Raw genomic sequence first — 17,816 nt, 5'->3', positions numbered from 1 at the left:
TTTTGAGAAAGATCACGATTAAAGTCAAAGGACGCGGACTCATCGTTAGATTCATTTATTATTATTACAGCAGTCTAGCAACACAACATCTTCCAGATAAATCGTATTAAGAAATCAAAATCTCCCAACAAACACTGCTGAAAACAGAGAGAGAGAGAGAGAGAGAGAGAGCGCTACCATAGCATCTTTGGTCTCGAGTCACCATCAATATCATCAACAACCACCTCTTCTTCAGATCCAAATACAACAAAAAGCCAACTACCCAACTTCTCTTTTCTTGTTTCTGTGAAGTTAGATGATTTATTCATATTGGCTGATACAGTAGAAGGGCATGGATTGCTTGGTCTGTTAATCTAGTTTCTTGTTGCTGCCACCTCGATAGTGAAACCCATGTCTAGAATTTCTCTTCAACTCATGCTTCGTTATTTGTCAGGTAAGTTATTTGACTTTGGTCTTTAATTATTTATTGGTTTGCTTGCACGTTTTTATGATCCTTTTTGCATTTTCCCTTTTTATTATATCTTTGCTTTTATTTATTTATTTTTTGTTGGGATACTGTGTTTTTTTGGCTTTTGCAATATGGGGTTTTGTGCTGATTGCTGTATTGAACAGTCGGGAAATTGCCATGTGGGTGAAGTTCTTCTAGTTTTGCTACTATTTCTGTAAGCGGTCGTTCTAACTGGATAACGATCCTCATGATTGTGAACCTGGGAAGGTCTTCCCTTTATAGTAAATAGGCTGGCTATTGGTAATTGAAATTAGAAGGTAAAGAAACCAATGTACAAATTGTAAAATGAGTGTTTTGGACTATATCTACACTTGATTTCAGTCAATTCAGTTAAATCCATCTTTAAAAGTTCTAATCGTGTCTGGATTTGCTCTTTACTTTGCATGAACTCAATAGTTTTCTTTAACAAATATAGATTAGATTTTTTGTGACTTATTTTTGGCCGGGTTTATTGGATATCCGTAGGTTGCATTTTGTTAATTGCTGCATTATCATGGAGTTAAAAAGAGGATAGAAAATGACAATGAGGAACAAATACAGGAAACCAACCACTTTCCATTGCAATGCAGGGAGCAGATGTTCACCATCTGTTGTTGTATGGAGCTTGGTGGGATTTCTGCTGTCCCTTCACTTGTACTCCCTTGTTAGCCATAATGGTGGAAAAGTTGGAGATGTCCAATTTCATACCAGTCATCACACTCTTTTCCGTGAACTTGAAGAGGTGGAAGAGGAGAATATCCAAATACCTCCACCGAAAGGAAAAAGGTCCCCACGTGCTGCAAAGCGAAGGCCTAAGAGGCCGACCACACTGATTGATGAATTTCTTGATGAGAATTCCCAACTTAGGCATGTGTTCTTTCCTGATATGAAAACTGCTATAGATCCAATGAATGATTCTGGGAATGACAGTTTCAACTATTATCCTGGAAGAATTTGGTTGGATACTGAGGGAAATCCAATTCAAGCTCATGGAGGGGGAATTCTATATGATGAAAGCTCAAGGACTTATTATTGGTACGGAGAATATAAAGATGGACCAACCTACCATGCTCACAAAAAAGGAGCAGCTCGGGTAAGTTAGCTATTCACACTATCATGCTTTTAAATTTTAGATTGGTTTCTCTAGCAGTACTGATTTCTTTTTGGAACTTTTGCATATGGTTTACATGCCCAGCCAGAATTATTCTTGGTTGTGCTGGGATGCCCCTGGTATTTTTTATTTTTTTCCATTTATGAAGCTTGAAATTGGGGAGAAATTGCTTTACCACATGATTTCATTATCAAATGTTATACATGGAATCAGTTGTCATACTGAATTAGTCTCAACTTTGATGGCCACTTCTAGGAGACCTAGGTTTAATTGGAGCCAATGGTTTATTTAGGAGTAGTGATATGTTATTAGTTTGATGTACAAGATCAGTATGATTTTTCTGTAAAGATTTTGGCTTTTTGAATCTGGTTCTTATGCTTTTATTTTTCTTTTCTTTTGTGGGTTTTAGAGTTCATGTGCTTGGCAAGGTTTAAACCAATAAAATGATTTTGGTCTCCTATCATCCAAGTTGGAGTGATTGTATAGCTTCAAGAAATTATATGTGGCCTAATAGCCCCTATAAGTCTGAGTGCAATACTGAAGTTAATATTACTATATGGGAATGCATTGTAGTCAGACTGTTATAGAGTGATGGTGGCAGTGCTTGATCATCCAATATGCAGTGATATTAATGAGCGTGTTCAAGAATGCATGTCCATTTTGAAGCTTGTGTCTGTTAATAATATCCATGTTGATTCAAATGTGAATTATTTGGTCACCATATTTTAAACTATCTTCTTTAAGCTATTCTAACCCTTGAAAGCAAACAGTAATTAATTTCATAATTCCTTGTATCCATAATGTTCTGAAACCCACTGATAGAAGATTGTGCAATTTTCTAACCCATAATATGTAGGATGCCTCAGATTATCTGTTCCCACCTTATCTTAACTAAGGTGGAAAATATGTACATTTTGCTTCTTAGACATATTTACTTATGCATTATGTTGATTTCTTGGCTCAGAGTAACAGTCCTTTAATAATCCTAAACTAAAGCCTGTGAAAATCATTTCAAAGACTATTTTCCAAATCAAGACAATTCCACAATTAAGATGTGATAACTGGTGGACATGTACTGTTGAGGTAACCAAACTTCAAATGGGCAATTATAAATATTTTACTGAGATGTTTTTAATGGATGGAGGTGACATGGAAGGATTTAAAATTTCTTGTTATTGAGGCGGGTTGGAATATGATTGTGCAGAACGGTGCAAAAGTATCCATATAACTGACCCCAAGTAGTTTAGGATTGAGGCTTTGTTTTTGTCATGGTTTAATTGTCTTCCCCTCCCTCTATCCATAAGAAAGCATTTTCATTTTGTTCAGCTCTCAACATTCTCTACTTATCATTAATATTCTTGAATTGTAAAAAGGTTGTTTTGATTTGTTTTTCATCATATAGTACAAGGGTTATCATACAGTACTGTTGTACATTTAAACATTGTTATGAGATGTACAAAAGCCGGGAAAGCTAGTCCTATCTATGCTTCTAGTTTAAAAATGTCTTGTAAAATACTTGCAGTGTCTTAATTTCTAATTCTCATGGAAGTGCTTATGCATGAAGTGTTTGTTTTTTATTAAAAGATTCCCTTAAATTATCATATGTACAGGAAATTTGATTTAGAAACTTCAAATATTTCTTGTAACAAATAAAACCTGTCATGTTATCCATCTCCTTGTACTTTTATTTGTGTTTGTTAGAGAGTTAATATAAAACCATTCTTAGAGCCTCATCCAATAGCTTGAGTTTTTGGGTAGATGGTTTTAGTATTAAAGCTTTAATGAACACATGGTCATGAGATCAAATCTTATGACTTCATTCTCAAATTAAATTAAAAATTAAGCATAAGATAGTGGTAGGTTTGTCCAAGTTTCAAGCCCAATGGAATTTTACTTAATGGTGTGTTAGAGAGAATATAAAACCATTTTTTAAGCCACATCTAATAACTTGAGCTTTTGGGTTAAGATAGGTCTTTGATATTGTTCATGTTTTAATAATATGTTTTATGTTTCCATTTGCCTATGATGTAATTTATGCTTCAGTTATCGAGCACATGTAACTCACTGAGGTCTTTCTATGCACTTTTGTTCAGGTGGATATCATAGGAGTTGGTTGCTATTCCTCCAAGGACCTCTGGGCATGGAAAAATGAGGGCATCGTACTGGAAGCAGAAGAGGCAAATGAAACCTGTGACCTCCATAAATCCAATGTGCTTGAGAGGCCAAAAGTGATTTACAATGAGAAGACAGGAAAGTATGTAATGTGGATGCACATTGATGATGCCAACTACACCAAAGCTGCTGTTGGCATTGCCATTAGCGATTATCCAACTGGTCCATTCAACTACCTCCACAGCAAACAGCCCCATGGATTTGACAGCAGGGATATGACAATCTTCAAGGATGATGATGGTGTAGCATATATCATATATTCCTCTGAGGACAATAGCGAGCTTCACATTGGACCACTTACAGAAGATTATCTTGATGTTACACATGTTGTGCGAAGAATTTTAATTGGACAGCACAGGGAAGCCCCGGCTCTATTTAAGTATCAGGGGACTTATTACATGATCACTTCTGGTTGTACTGGCTGGGCGCCAAATGAGGCCCTAGCCCATGCAGCAGAGTCAATCATGGGACCATGGGAAACTATGGGAAACCCATGCGTTGGAGGGAACAAAATGTTTCGACAGACTACATTTTTTGCACAAGGTACATATGTATTTCCTTTGACAGGTCTTCCAGGTTCATTTATTTTTATAGCAGATCGTTGGAACCCAGCAGACTTGAGGGACTCGAGGTATGTGTGGTTACCTTTGATAGTTGGAGGGCCTGCGGATCGACCACTGGATTATGATTTCGGATTCCCAGTCTGGTCAAGGGTATCAATTTACTGGCATAGAAAGTGGAGACTTCCTTCGGGGAGGAGAGGGCTGAAATGACAAGTTTATTTGATATCAAGCCTTCAGTGTATCATCCGTGATTGCTCTTTTGCGTCTTCTTTCACTTGTCTGCCTGTAATTAAAAAGCTTGTGCGTTGATTTAATACATATCTTTGTTTAGGCACTGTTAATATTAGCTTTTAGGAGGAATGGGTGGATGCTTGCCTATATAAACCATTCATGAGATGCAAATTTTGCTAATAACATTGCAGTTGTACCAATTCTCTCAGCTTCATTGGATTTTTTTTTAAATCTCACAGAAAGTTAAAAGTTTTGGTTGAATAATATAATTTTTAAAAAAAATTAGTGAAATTGTATATTTTTATTTTATTGCTTTTCAGAAGTGTCGTGATATTATCACTAAATATAATAAGATAATTGTTGTGCTTTAGAATAATGATATTTAAATATGTTGTGCTGTTAAAATATAGCAACTTAACATGTAATGTTATTGTTAATTTTATGACTCAATTGGTTTGCTGGTTGATTTAGTAACATGAACTGGTTAATTATTTTTACTTAAAAACTTTAATTTTATAGATTTAGTGCTTTCATCTTTAGCACATCAAGAGATAATGAAGTGTTGGCCGCTCCTTCGTCCTTCCAACACCTAGTAGGATGAGCCTGAGTTCTTGGTGGTTAGCTATTTGAACTGTATTTTATAGCTGATTAAATAATTTTTTTGGTAAAATAATTAAATATGTAAGTTTTTTAATGTGTTTTTAACAAATAATAATAATAATAAAAAATAAATAAATTGAAAAGCCTATACATGTATTAATTAAATAAATTAAGAAATATTTTGCGCCAATAAATAAAAAAAAATTGCTAACGCATCTATATTAGACTTGACTCGCTGTGGGTTGAATAATATTTTTTTAATGCAAAATAATAAATGTTTAAGTTTTATTAATTTATTTTTTGACATTAAGTAAAAAATATAATAATGAATAAAAAATTGATGCTTACATATAATAAAATAAAATGAAGATCATATGCGTTAATAAAAATATGTAAGATTATAAGCTAAATTTTAACGTAGTAAAAAAATGAAATAATGTTGCAATTGCTACTGTGAAATACTATTTTCTTTTGGTCTTTGTATAATAATTGTTTAAAAAACATGTAAAGAAAAAAAGAAAAAAGTAAAAAAATTATAACAAAATAAAGATAAGAGCAAAAAGAATGGCTAAAATAGAATAATAAATATTTCAAGTGTAAAGAATAAAAAAATAATTTTTTTTTAAATGTAAATAAAGGAAAAGGAAAAACTAAAAACTATTACATAAGAATGAAGAAATAAAATGGTGATAAATAGGCCAAGTGTAAAATGAAAAATATGTGAAGTATATATAAAAGAAGGAAAAAAATCTAAGAAAAAATATTTTTCTAAAATTTTTTTATTGATTTTCCATCGCTACAGAAAAAATTTACAACTATGTCATTTCTATATTGAAAGAGGATTTCCTTTTAGTAATGTACTAGTCTTTGTGTTCGCGCTTGCTGCAGGGACAAGTTAATTTTTTGTGCAAAAAATGATATTCAAATGTTGAAATGAGATAAAAAAACATGGCATAAAAAAATCAATCATGACAAATCTGTAATCTTTGTAATAAAGGTTGAGCTAACTCGAGATATCCCGCTAAATTCACGATACAGATCATAAAATTCTTATAACTCTATTAAAAATAAAGAGGATTATAAAACCCTTTTATATATATAAAAAAATAGAGTTAACTTTGCAAGCCCGTGACTTGGATCATTAAACCCAAAACACCTAATTTGAAAAAAAACATGAAGTCTAATTTCTAATTAATCAAATGTTGAACAATAAAATTTAAAAAAAAATTAATTTTTTGTTTGATTGAAGGGTGAAATTGAAAAGAAAATTTAATTTAGAAAAAGAATAAAAAATGATTAAAAAATAAAGATCAAAATTGATATAAAAAGTAAAAAAATATTTTGATAAAAAGGTGAAATTGAAAAGAATAATAACTTTTATAAAAGAAAAAAATAGAAATAAAAAAAATAAGGATCAAATTGAAAAATATAATACTATCAATTTGAATTGAAGGATCAAATTGAAAGCCAATAAATTTTTTATAAAAAGGCTAAGGAAAAAAAAATTAAATTTTAATAAAACCATCAATTATGACAAATTGGTTTAGAGCTATACTTTAAAGTGAATGCTACAACATCTGATTATCATGGCTATAACAACTATGAATATCACGGTAATAATAACATCCCAAATTTAAAAAGCAAGAAAATAATGAGATGGGAAGGGAAAAGATTAAGAAAATAAGCCTTTTAAAGCACAAAATTTAACCTCTTTAGAGGTGGAATGAAAGGTCACTAGTCACGTATTTGTTGTGCATCTAAATATTTTATTGACATTTACTAAGCATCATTGAAAGAAAAAAGGAAAAGGGACAAAAATAGAATTTTGATGAGCATCATAATCTGCTAGATATCATGCATTTTGATGCTTTTGACATCTTTGAAACTGTTGATGGGGGGAAATTAATTATTTGATTGACATTGAAAATATCCATCTAGGTTAATATTGTTATCTACTAACAAAAATTTATCTGGAATATTTTTTTTATATGCTAGTTTTAATCTTTAGTGTGTCATCTATTACTAGATTTAATAATTTTACCAATAAAATTTTTTATCGGTATTTACACTCATTTTTAACAAATAATCTAGAGTTAAAGCGCACCAATAACATATATTGATGCATATTATAAGGTTCTTTTAACTCCCTAAACACATTTTGATCCGTCATGACTTTTGAGTGTTAATCGAAGAAAATAGATGCTTGATTTTTGCATGATTACAAATAAAACCTTGTCATTGATTGCATGAAAACTTGTCTGGTTTATGATTTGTGCTTGCTGGGTTACGATTTGAATGTTCATCGTGTTTTTTATGTTCTTTGTGTTTGATCTGTTTTTGTCAGAAGATTTTATATTTTTGTGTTTTTTTTTTTACTTTTGATATGTTTTTGGTTTAATTGTTTATTTTGCTTTAGTTTCGGGTCAAACCATGGTTTTCGGTTCGTTACAGGGTTGAACCAGTGTTTTTGAGTCAACCCGATTAGTTTTGTTTTGGGTCAGGTAATAAAACTTTGTTTGGTTGGCTATTTTTTTTTTTTTGTTGAAAAATTTTTAGCCTAAGGCGTTGTTTGGAAAACATACCCTTATACCTATTTTGAATGTTTTGTTTTGAATAAAACTTACTCTTTTTTTTTTGCTAAACAAGCCTAAAATAATTTCCTAAAAAATCTAAAAACGTTCAAGGACCAATTTAAAATAAATTCCTCTCATGTTTTTTCAACAATTTTATTTAATATCAGGGCTTTAGACTTATACTATAAGATATATCCTAATATTAAAAAATATATTTTTCATTGAAATCTAAAAATTTTCCAAATTTTCTAAAAACATTTCTCATTTCAAAAAAAAAATACAAAAAATATATTTTATTTGGTGTGCATATGATCAAGTATTTCAAAAAATAAAAATCATATTTTGGCTTAAAAAATACATAAAAGATACATGGTATGATTTAGCATTGTAGTCAATAATTTTCTCCACACCCACTTCTTAAAATACTGCTTTACTTGAAATAAAAAAAAAATATTTCTCATCCTTTTTCCGATCAGATTTTATAATGCTATTATTTTTGGAACATAATTGCCATAAGTTTTACATAATTATTTTTTATATTTAATTATTAAAATAAGTAGGTATTTTATAAGTAAAACAAGGGGTTGCAATAACATGGTTCTAGTGTTGGGTGATTTTTGAAGGGAATTTTAGGGCATTTAAGCTATTAAGTAGGAATTAGAAACAATCTCATGTATTGAATTGGATACTAATGAGCAAATAATTTATGATGATTGTTATTTTTAGGTTATTAGGAATGTTTGGTTATCTCTAAAGCTAATATTGGATTTACATATTAGGTAAATAATTGTTATTTTGAGTTAAAAAATATATATTTATGTATTAAATGAGTTTTTCTTATTAAGATTCTTTTTTTTTTTTGTAAATTAGATGGATCGAGTATAATAAATAATTCGTAAATAATGTTAAGTGTTTTGAGAAAGTAAGATTGTGATTTTTAGAATTCAATACCTGTCTTTATTTGTTTAATTGTAATCACATGATATCTGTTTATTTAATTAAAATAATTAATAATTTAATCGTATTAAAATCTTTGTTATTAATTTAAGTTATCATTAAATATTTTTACTAAAAAAATCATATAAAAAATTAAAAAACCAATGAAAATATTTGATTGACCCAATTTAAAAAAAAAAAATGTTAAGATTGAGGTATGAATTGACAGAACTTGGACACAAGTAGATGAATGTTTTGAAAAGTCATTTTGCTTGAAAAGAATAATAATTAAATCCATGTAGCCAATTGAGGAAAAAAACAGAAGCAATGTTAGTGTAATCTTTCCGTTCTTCCTTAGGTCACATTCGATATAACATGCTTCTTTTATAATAAGCAGTGGAAAAATGAGGCAAGAAAAGCCAGCAGTGTTTTCAAGCTCCTGAGAAGAATACTTGAAGCTATCAGAATCGGGAATAAGTCAATGACCATATTATCCAATGGTGAAACGACAGAGCTTTGATGAAGTTCACTAAAGTATAATAATTAGGTTAAAAATTTATTGAAGCTGAGGGTATTTGAATCATTTTCTTAGTTCTATATCAAAAACTATGGATGAAATCTTAAACAAAGGAACAAAATTACTTGATTTGTATAAAAAGATCAAAAATAAGATTAAAAGCACAAAAACTATCCATCAAAAGACTTTAAATTTAAGTCGGGTTTAACCAAATTAAACTGTCCTTTAGAGGCAGGGAAAGCACGGGACTACGAAGTGGCTGGGGATATTTCGGAAGGAGTGACAGTAAAGAAAGGAGATCGCAGTATCTCCATCAAAATTGGAAACAGAAATATCTTTGTTTACTGGAATGTCAAATTGCATATAGTTATGCCCCAAAAGATTAAGGAGAAACATAATTTGAGGAAAATCATGGGGCGTCGTCCATCATGAGATAATGACAATCCAGCATGAAATTAATTATACCAGCATATAAGAGTGATTTCACCTTTACGGGTGCTGACTTGTGCGTGCTTGTGTGCGCGCGAGAGTGAGAGAGAGTGCTCGGGACAAAATCTGCACTCATCAGATGTAAACAAACTATTTCTGCTACTAGTTTAATAATACATCTTATTGTACAGACAACCTCAACAATGAAATACCACCCTTCAAAATTTTACTTCTAATTTTTAAGCACCTTGAAAGAATATGTTCTGCTTACCTACCTCCATCTATGCCGCATATTCCAATGTCTGAGTTCGGTACACGAATTAGGAAATTTTCACCAGCCAGAGAAGTCCTTGAACTCCGCTGCCGAAACTCCCACTTTCCTTTTCTTCGTCACAGCAATTGTTGATGAACCACTGTCGATTGCAGTGGATTCAGTTTTAGCATTTCTTGCTTTCAAGTACTTTCCAACACCACCACCACCACCCACAGTTCCACTTTCTGTAGTTCCTGTGCCTGGATTGCTATACCATGACCCAATCTTTTCCTAAAAAATAACAAACAGACAAAATCCACATCACTCTCTCAAGACCAAAATTAATGAAAAGAAACTTAAAATGCCGCTTCTCTACTCCAAAAGGGGCCCAGAAAGTTACATTCTCTTCGTCCCCGATATCCTTCTCATCTTTAGCCTTCTCTTGCTCTTCTTCATCAAGTTCTGTGTAAGGATTGACAAATACCGTTACACTAGTTATCTTTATCTCCTCCTGCATTATTTGTAGATGAACAAAGACAAATATGAGGCATTGGATCACAAGCAGTTTATTTGATATAAATTCATGACGCAGCAATATATAGAGCAACTGTAGTGTCTTTCAGGTTTTTGTTATTGCAACACGAAGGTCCTAGCAAGCATTTTAATTGAGAGGAGAAAAGGTCAAGGATTCAGTAAATGATAACGTTATTCCCTTCACATGCTACTTATGAGACTTCAACTTTCCATATCTCACAAAATTTTGATATCCGACTCCCCCAATACTTACAAGAAGTCAACTTTTATGAAAATAACTAATACAAGCCTATGGATATCGTATTATCAAAGAATTTGCTGTCCACAGACTAAATAATGTATTTTTCACTTCACATTTTCCAAGTCAACTGCCATTCAATTGTAAAAATACCATTATTGTACCAAATTAGTCAAGGAACCCAAATATATATATGAGCAAGAAAACTGAATAACTCACCAGAGGTCGGTCATTGTCATCAACAGGAACTTTTTCCATTGCCGCCAATGTAGTCAAGCCACCAACAACTCCACCAAAAACTGTATGTTTAAAGTTCAAATGATTGGCAGACTTGTAGAGGATGAAAAACTGAGAACCATTGGTGTGGGGACCACTATTAGCCATGCTGACAACACCCCTTCCAGAGTGGAGCAACTTGGAGTTTGGCTCATCATTGAAAGGCTTCCCCCATATAGATTCGCCTCCTCTCCCAGTGCCAGTAGGATCACCACCTTGAATCATAAAATTCCTACAGACGATGGATAAATTCTTGGTCAACATCTATGGTCTGTCTACATTTACAGAGTGATGAAAAATATCAAATTCACATAACATACCGAATGCTTCTATGAAAAGCTACTCCATTATAATAACCTCGCTCACAATGAGTGATGAAGTTCTCACAAGTCCTTGGAGTTATATCACAGTGAAGCTCAATGTTTAGATCTCCATGTGTTGTCTGCAGCTGAACATAACCTTTCTTCTTTGGATTTTTTTCAACTTTGACATATTCAAACTCATTTTTTGTGACAGGATCAAAAGAGGTTGAAGTGAAGGATCGTGAAGCAGCACCAGTTGTAAAACGGCTCTTTACCTGAAGCAAAAAATCAAGTCAAAACAGGGTGTTCCCATTTTGCATCTTTCATATCTTCCCTAAAAAAAGGGAACAAAAAAAGATTAAACTCCCATTGCTCAATGAGATAGAAAAAACCAGATTCAGATCATGTCAAAAATGAAAACAAGCAGTGATTGTATTTGTCACAGCTATATGACACTGGGATAAGACTTCAAGGTCAAAAGGAGAGAACAAAGTATATTCAGCTATTCATACTTAGAGGCATGCTTTAGTAAATCCCAGATTGATCATTGGTTTGCGGCTCTAGTATGAGCAATTTCAGCATTCCTAGAGTACTGCTTCCTGATCACATAAAAGTGGGACACATTGGTAGTTGTGATGGCAGGTCCAACTTTTATTTGAGGAGAGTATAGTAGCATAAAAATTTCTCTAATGTCTGATCTTGTGTCTTGCAGAAAGCTTGGCCTAGGGAAAAACTTACCATTGTTGAATTCACAGGCGCCCTCTCACCAGCCATGTGCATAGCTATCCGAGCAGCAGTTTTGTCATCTGGTGCAGCTTTAGCTGCTGCTGCACTTCTTCCATGCACTGAAGCAGATGCAGCATCTACAATACTATAAGCTCTTGGAAGTTTGTTTGAAGTTGATTGGGGATCCTCTTTAATGCGTGACCTGGCAGCCAAAATGGCAACAAGGGCAGCAGCCCTTTCATTTTGGGCCTTGCTGCCTCCACCTCCATGAAGAGCAATTTGCCTTCCTTTCTCAGTTCCAAGCTCTGCCAACATTTGCTTGATATCTCCAGATATGTTTATATTATAAGATGGATCTGAACTCATCTTCTTTAGCTCTGGAAAACAAAGTCTAAAGTCACCTTGTAGTTTGAAAAGGCATATTAAAACAATGCATTTGAACCAGAAAGGTTGGCAAAGGAAATAGCCTACCTTCATCATCAATTTCCAGAGCATTCTTAACATGATCAAAATCAAGAGTATTCCTACTATCAATGGCATTTGGATTCTGCAAAGCATACCCGCAGAGTTAAGAGCAGCTTCTTAGGTGATAGGCAACATCACCTACATGGTGTAACATGGCTAAGGGAATGTAATGTAAATTTATCAGTCACCTGAATTGTTATGAGGTCATCCTTAGTGAACAGTTCATCTGTCAGTAGTTCTTTCCAGTTTTTTGTCTTGATGTTTAATTCTTTAATTGCCTATAAGACAAGCAAATGAATAAATAAGAGCAGAAAGAAACAAGAGAATGACTATGGACAATAAATGAACAAGCAAAAAATGAACAAAGCTACCTCATAGCAGAACACATTTCCTGTAGTCTTCACAGAAACTATGTGTGTGAATTCTGTAAAAACTTTGTTCAGCACAGGGCAATGATACTCTCCTATAAAGAAAATACAAAATATAGTAATATGGTTAGCACATGGATGTAAACTAAGTTGCGTAGACATCCAGATACGGAAGAATCATCAAACAAATGGCAAATTTTGCATCAAACAACCATTTGGAAGCAGTATGAAGTGAGAGATTGGAAGGCTTTAGTAATACAGTGGGTATGAGGAAAGTTTTCCTACAAGTAGACCACGGAAGAAAAATACAACAAAAGTAATGAAATTAAAAGGAAAAAAGTATTTATCAAACATTTGAGCTTAATTTCAAGGAAACAAGTAAACAAAGCAATAGAATTGGTTGAACTAAAACTAAACTAATCACCGTGAGAAAGATGTAGCCACATTTAGGTTAATCCAAAAGGACATGCCAATGTTAGGCTCTCCTAGCGACTTAGACAGCAAAGATCAACATACATAACTTAATGATGTGATTATTCAACTCCAAACTCAAAAGATGCCACCGCCTACTTAAGTCTTCCTCAAAAGCACATAGAAAATCTTATATTTGAGTACTAAATTCACAAGTTTTCTCCACAAAATACCATCCTTCTCAGCATTAATTCTCTCTTCTCTTCCTCCTAACTTAAATCAGAATGATCTCAAGATTGAATAACAATGAAATCGAATTAAAATTTAGATAAGCTTCTACCACCTGTATACATTCACAAAATCATCTTACTTCTTTCAGTGATCGGATTAAGTTTTCGAATACTATAAAGCAAGAAAAGCCGCACCTTCGGAATTCTTATGGAAATTGAGTGGTATAAGATCACCCTGCTTTAACGGAGCTCCGGTAACAGGATGCTTCCCATACTTCCTTATGTACGGAGTTATGTGCCTTGACACAAAAAAGAAAGAAGAAGTAACATATCATCATCATCAAAATTCAGCACTGACATCAACAAAAGATTAAAAGAAAAGAAAAGGATACTAACATTAAATCAAATACACTGCCATCTGCTGTGCAAACTGGAAACTCAAACGGCGTAAATGTAAGACTGCAAAATAACAAACCACAAGGAAAAAAAATCAATAAATAATAATTGCAAGATCTTATGGGTATATTTTAGAGAGCGTACGCGCAGCAATAGAAAGGAAGACGTTTGAAAGGAGTTTGGAGTTGTTTGGATTTGGCACCGCCCCATTCCGTGGCCCATTCTGTTTTTGTTATGTACATTCGATCCTTGCTGTGCTGTTTCTTCCCCATCTTTCTCTTACAAATCGACTTTGATTTAGGGCTTTTATTAGTGGGTTTTTAGGGTTTATTCCTGCTACTGCCTTTTTGCTTGAGACCGTCAGAGTAGCCAACTGCGGCGGTGAATCGCCGAGGAGGAATTATTGCTACTTCGAACAAAGTCCGGTCGGGTGCTTTTTCTATCCAATATCTAGAGTTGATGAATTGGGCCTTGCTCAGCATTTCCTATTAGTGGACGAGTAAAAGGGGCCAAGATGAACTTTCCCATAAATTAGGTAATGTACTGTATAAATTTTACATATTGATTTAAATTATTTTTAATATTTAATTTTATACAAATGTCGTAAATATATTTTGTTATAAATATTAAAGATTTATTATAAAATTGAGTCAGAATTTTTTTTAAAAAAAAATTAAAGTTAAAGTTTATTTTAATTGAGTAAAAAATTTTATATTAATATTTAAACGAAATGTAAAGATAAAGATGAATAAATAAACATAATTAATGTAGAATACAAGTTCTGAGTATGAAAATGGATTGAATGAACCAAGAAATGTGATTAAGAAATGAGATAAGTGAGCAATAAGTTTAATGAATCGAAAAGCAAATTTACTCATTATTTAAGTGTATGCAAAGAATTAATAAATCCAAAAATATATATTAAACTCGAGTCATGAACATCGATTCAGAGTAATAAATTTAAACTCATATGTAGGTTAAAACATAAAGATTGGATAATAAATTGGATAAACAATGTTGGTCACTCTAATTATAAAGTATGATCATTGGAGGAAATAAATAATTATGACAGTATATGTTTCAAATAGTAAGATAAATGTTATAGAAAAATGAGATAAATTTCTACTTTTAAGTAAGACTCTTAAAATAAAAAATAGTATGATTATATTATATTATAATCCAAATGAGTTAGTGTTGATACATATATCAACAAGACTAACATGGTGGGATAAGATTTGGAGGTTCCACCTAAGGATATTGCAGTAGAAAAGGAGAAGGAAATCTTATGTAAACAAAGGATATCGTGAATATACTCATAAAAGGATTATCAATATTCAAGATTGTACCTCTAATCGTAGTTATACTATGGTAACAATTATATGTATCCATAGTTTATATTGATGTTTTTGTTTATTCAATTAAGAAAAAGTTATTGAAATAAATGAATGTGGATATGCTTACTGTGTGTGCTATTTATTGTGGATTTTTGCAGGTACATCCTTTTGACACCCCAATAATGATACTAAATGTTTATTTGCCTAGTTTTTGTATTAGATAAACCTTTGTATAAGTTAGTTGATGATGTGATGTGGATACAATTTGATTATACCAAAGTGTTGTAAATTTTTTTTGTAAGATTGATATTATGTAATGACAGGGTTGCATCATAATTAACAATGGAAAATGATTTTGAATAAGGATAAAAAAATTATCTCATTCTTCATGTTCAAGACAATTAGTAAAATAATAGTCACGTAAAAGGTTCAGGGCATTACATTACATATGATGCATCTTTGTGAATTGTTTTGTCAAATAAAACCCTAAACTTTGTATTTTGATTATGATGGTGTGGTTTAATTTTTTTTTTTGTATATATATAAGATGACTCGATGGATGTTGATTGCTTGATTATTTTTGTGTCCTAATTATCAACATCAAATAAATTTGAAGGATTGTCAAATTAATATAAAAATCTTATGTTTAATTTGTTCAACCATAAGCAGTTCATTTTCAACCAATTCTTTTTTTTTTTTTGAATCTTGTGTTTGATTGGTCCACCCATGAGTGTTTTGTTCTAACTAGTGGATTTCAAAACTTATGTTTTCTGATCGGTTCACTTATAAGTTGTTTTTTTTAGTAATCTTTTTTTTAAATCTCATGTTCAAATAGTTCACTCATGAGAAGCTTAGTTTGACCAACTAGTTTCAAAACCTTCTTTTCTGATCGGTTCACCCATAAATAATTTATGTTTATTGATTCCTTAAAAAATCATGTTTTTTTATTGGTTTATCGATGAGCATTTCATTTGACCGATTTCCTTTTTAAACCTTATATTAATTCACCCTTAGAGGTTCATTATTGATTGACCACTTGAAAACATACTATTTCTTATTTGGAAATCTAAGAGGAGGAGCTGAAAATCCAAGATATTGCAGTCTTAGCTGGAAATCCAAGAAGAGGAGCTGAAAGAGTTAAGAATCCATTACTTTGAGATGGAGGAAGATTTATTTAGGATTAAACAAGAGCGTAAAAAATGTCAAGACTATATTGACAATTTAGAGGTTCAAATTAACTCTAAAATAGCCGAGCTTGACATTAAGAGAGAGGAGTTGTAAAGGGCAATGACTAAGGTAGCATATTTGGAGACTACAGGATGAGTGCGAGAAAGAAGCAATGAAGCTTTAGCAACCAGTAACAGAGTATTGATTGCCAATAATACCTTGTTCCATGATAAAAAAAAAAGACAAATGATAAAACAAATTAAGCAAATGCTAAAAGGTTGCAATAACAGGCTACCTAGATTGGAAATAATGCTGTAAAGTACCGAGAATATATGAGTGCCATCACTTCTTTTATTAGAAACATAACTAATAGAGGTGACGCTTTTTATGAGTAATGATATATAGAGCTTTTTGAATTTTGAAAGTTTTTTTAAACAATGTATGAACACTTTATTATTTATGAAAAGATCATAGCCCATATTTCTTTCTATTATATTTGGTGATTCAAACATGATAAGAACTTGGTAGATGCTCATTTATAATAACCAATTTGAATTCATAAATCTTTCCTAGGGAATTATAGAAGTCATGAGTCAGTTTAAAAAGGCTAACTCATATCTAATATATTTTCTCATACATAAGCTTTAACATGTGAACATTTTTAACATATATGCATATGTAAGAGTTGATATATAGGTCCTTTTTTAAACGAATTTATAACACTTGATAAAAAAAAAAGCTAATAGTGAATGGAGTGCATGCACGTTTAGAAGTTGAACACTAGAGGGAAATAAAGAACCTTAAGGGTGACATGGCAAGGCTAATTAGCCTACTTGAGCAAGCATTATGAACAAGATCAATAGAAGCTCTAGTTGCTCAAATTAAAGTAACCCTTTATCCAACAGCTACATCTTGCTCTCAACATTAGAATCTAAACCCTATCTAAACATCTTTAGAAAACTAGTTCACAAGTTTCCTATACATCCCACTTGTATGCCCCATAAGACTACCCCCTTGTGGTAAGCATAGTTAATGAAGAAGCTCCAAAAAAGAACCCTGGTGACACCCCAAACAGTTGAGAGAAGTGTCAGATGGATTCCTTCTATCTATTGGCTATTGGAAGATATGGAGTTTTCACATCACAACAGGGGATGTGGTTTTAAATTCATATGGTAAGGGCCCATACTTGAAATGTTTCCTTAGAAATCCTACCTGACTAAAGTTTCTCTCTTTCTCTCTTACTTGGCTGTACACTGTCAACTGTTGTCTTCTTGTTTAGATCGGTGAGGACTTGTGCCCTGTGGTTACCGGCTTCGCAAGAGCCTTTCAGTCTACTCATGGCTAGGCTCTATGGGCCCGAACAACCAACCGAAGACTCTAAGAAAGGAAAGAGCGAGATGGTGGTTTTTGTTGTTCCCGCGAAGTGAAGATCATTCGCTTGGCGAATGAAGTGAGTCAACCTCTTTTTGGCTTCGACCAAACACTTTTTCTCGGGCT

The 17,816-nt window shown here is 32.5% G+C and overlaps 2 protein-coding genes across 3 annotated transcripts; one reads left to right on the top strand and one right to left on the bottom strand.

The window, feature by feature from the left end:
• Positions 1 to 69: 69 nt before the first annotated feature.
• Positions 70 to 4,764, top strand: LOC133694937 (uncharacterized). 2 transcript variants are annotated; one of them, XM_062116624.1, is made up of 3 exons: positions 70 to 433; positions 1,078 to 1,580; positions 3,692 to 4,764. In XM_062116624.1, the coding sequence occupies exons 1-3, from the start codon at positions 391 to 393 to the stop codon at positions 4,541 to 4,543; spliced, it is 1,398 nt and encodes a 465-aa protein (XP_061972608.1). In that variant the 5' UTR covers positions 70 to 390; the 3' UTR covers positions 4,544 to 4,764. The 2 variants fall into 2 exon arrangements, with proteins under 2 accessions (XP_061972608.1, XP_061972607.1); XM_062116623.1 differs by having other exon boundaries at positions 974 to 1,580.
• Positions 4,765 to 9,759: 4,995 nt separating this feature from the next.
• LOC133695314 (peptidyl-prolyl cis-trans isomerase CYP65) lies at positions 9,760 to 14,314 on the bottom strand. Its single transcript, XM_062117239.1, has 11 exons — positions 13,963 to 14,314; positions 13,819 to 13,881; positions 13,618 to 13,721; positions 12,785 to 12,876; positions 12,602 to 12,691; positions 12,420 to 12,495; positions 11,961 to 12,325; positions 11,241 to 11,497; positions 10,864 to 11,152; positions 10,273 to 10,383; positions 9,760 to 10,163 (listed from the first exon to the last, which is right to left on the bottom strand). Exons 1-11 carry the CDS (start codon positions 14,088 to 14,090, stop codon positions 9,951 to 9,953), a joined length of 1,788 nt encoding a protein of 595 aa, XP_061973223.1. The 5' UTR covers positions 14,091 to 14,314; the 3' UTR covers positions 9,760 to 9,950.
• Positions 14,315 to 17,816: the final 3,502 nt, after the last annotated feature.

Source organism: Populus nigra, chromosome 5 (genome assembly GCF_951802175.1).
Source record: "Populus nigra chromosome 5, ddPopNigr1.1, whole genome shotgun sequence".
Lineage (NCBI taxonomy): Eukaryota > Viridiplantae > Streptophyta > Magnoliopsida > Malpighiales > Salicaceae > Populus > Populus nigra.
Note: the sequence above shows the minus strand (reverse complement) of the source record. Positions and strands in the feature narration are given on the sequence as shown.

Excerpts from the sequence above, each read along its gene's own strand:
- LOC133694937 (XM_062116623.1), top strand. The coding sequence starts at position 1,026 with ATGACAATGAGGAACAAATACAGGAAACCAACCACTTTCCATTGCAAT. Across the intron at positions 1,581-3,691 it reads ACAAAAAAGGAGCAGCTCGG|GTGGATATCATAGGAGTTGG; the intron begins GTAAGTTAGCTA and ends ACTTTTGTTCAG.
- LOC133695314 (XM_062117239.1), bottom strand. The coding sequence starts at position 14,090 with ATGGGGAAGAAACAGCACAGCAAGGATCGAATGTACATAACAAAAACA. Across the intron at positions 12,692-12,784 it reads GAAATGTGTTCTGCTATGAG|GCAATTAAAGAATTAAACAT; the intron begins GTAGCTTTGTTC and ends CTTGTCTTATAG. Across the intron at positions 12,496-12,601 it reads ATGACCTCATAACAATTCAG|AATCCAAATGCCATTGATAG; the intron begins GTGACTGATAAA and ends TATGCTTTGCAG.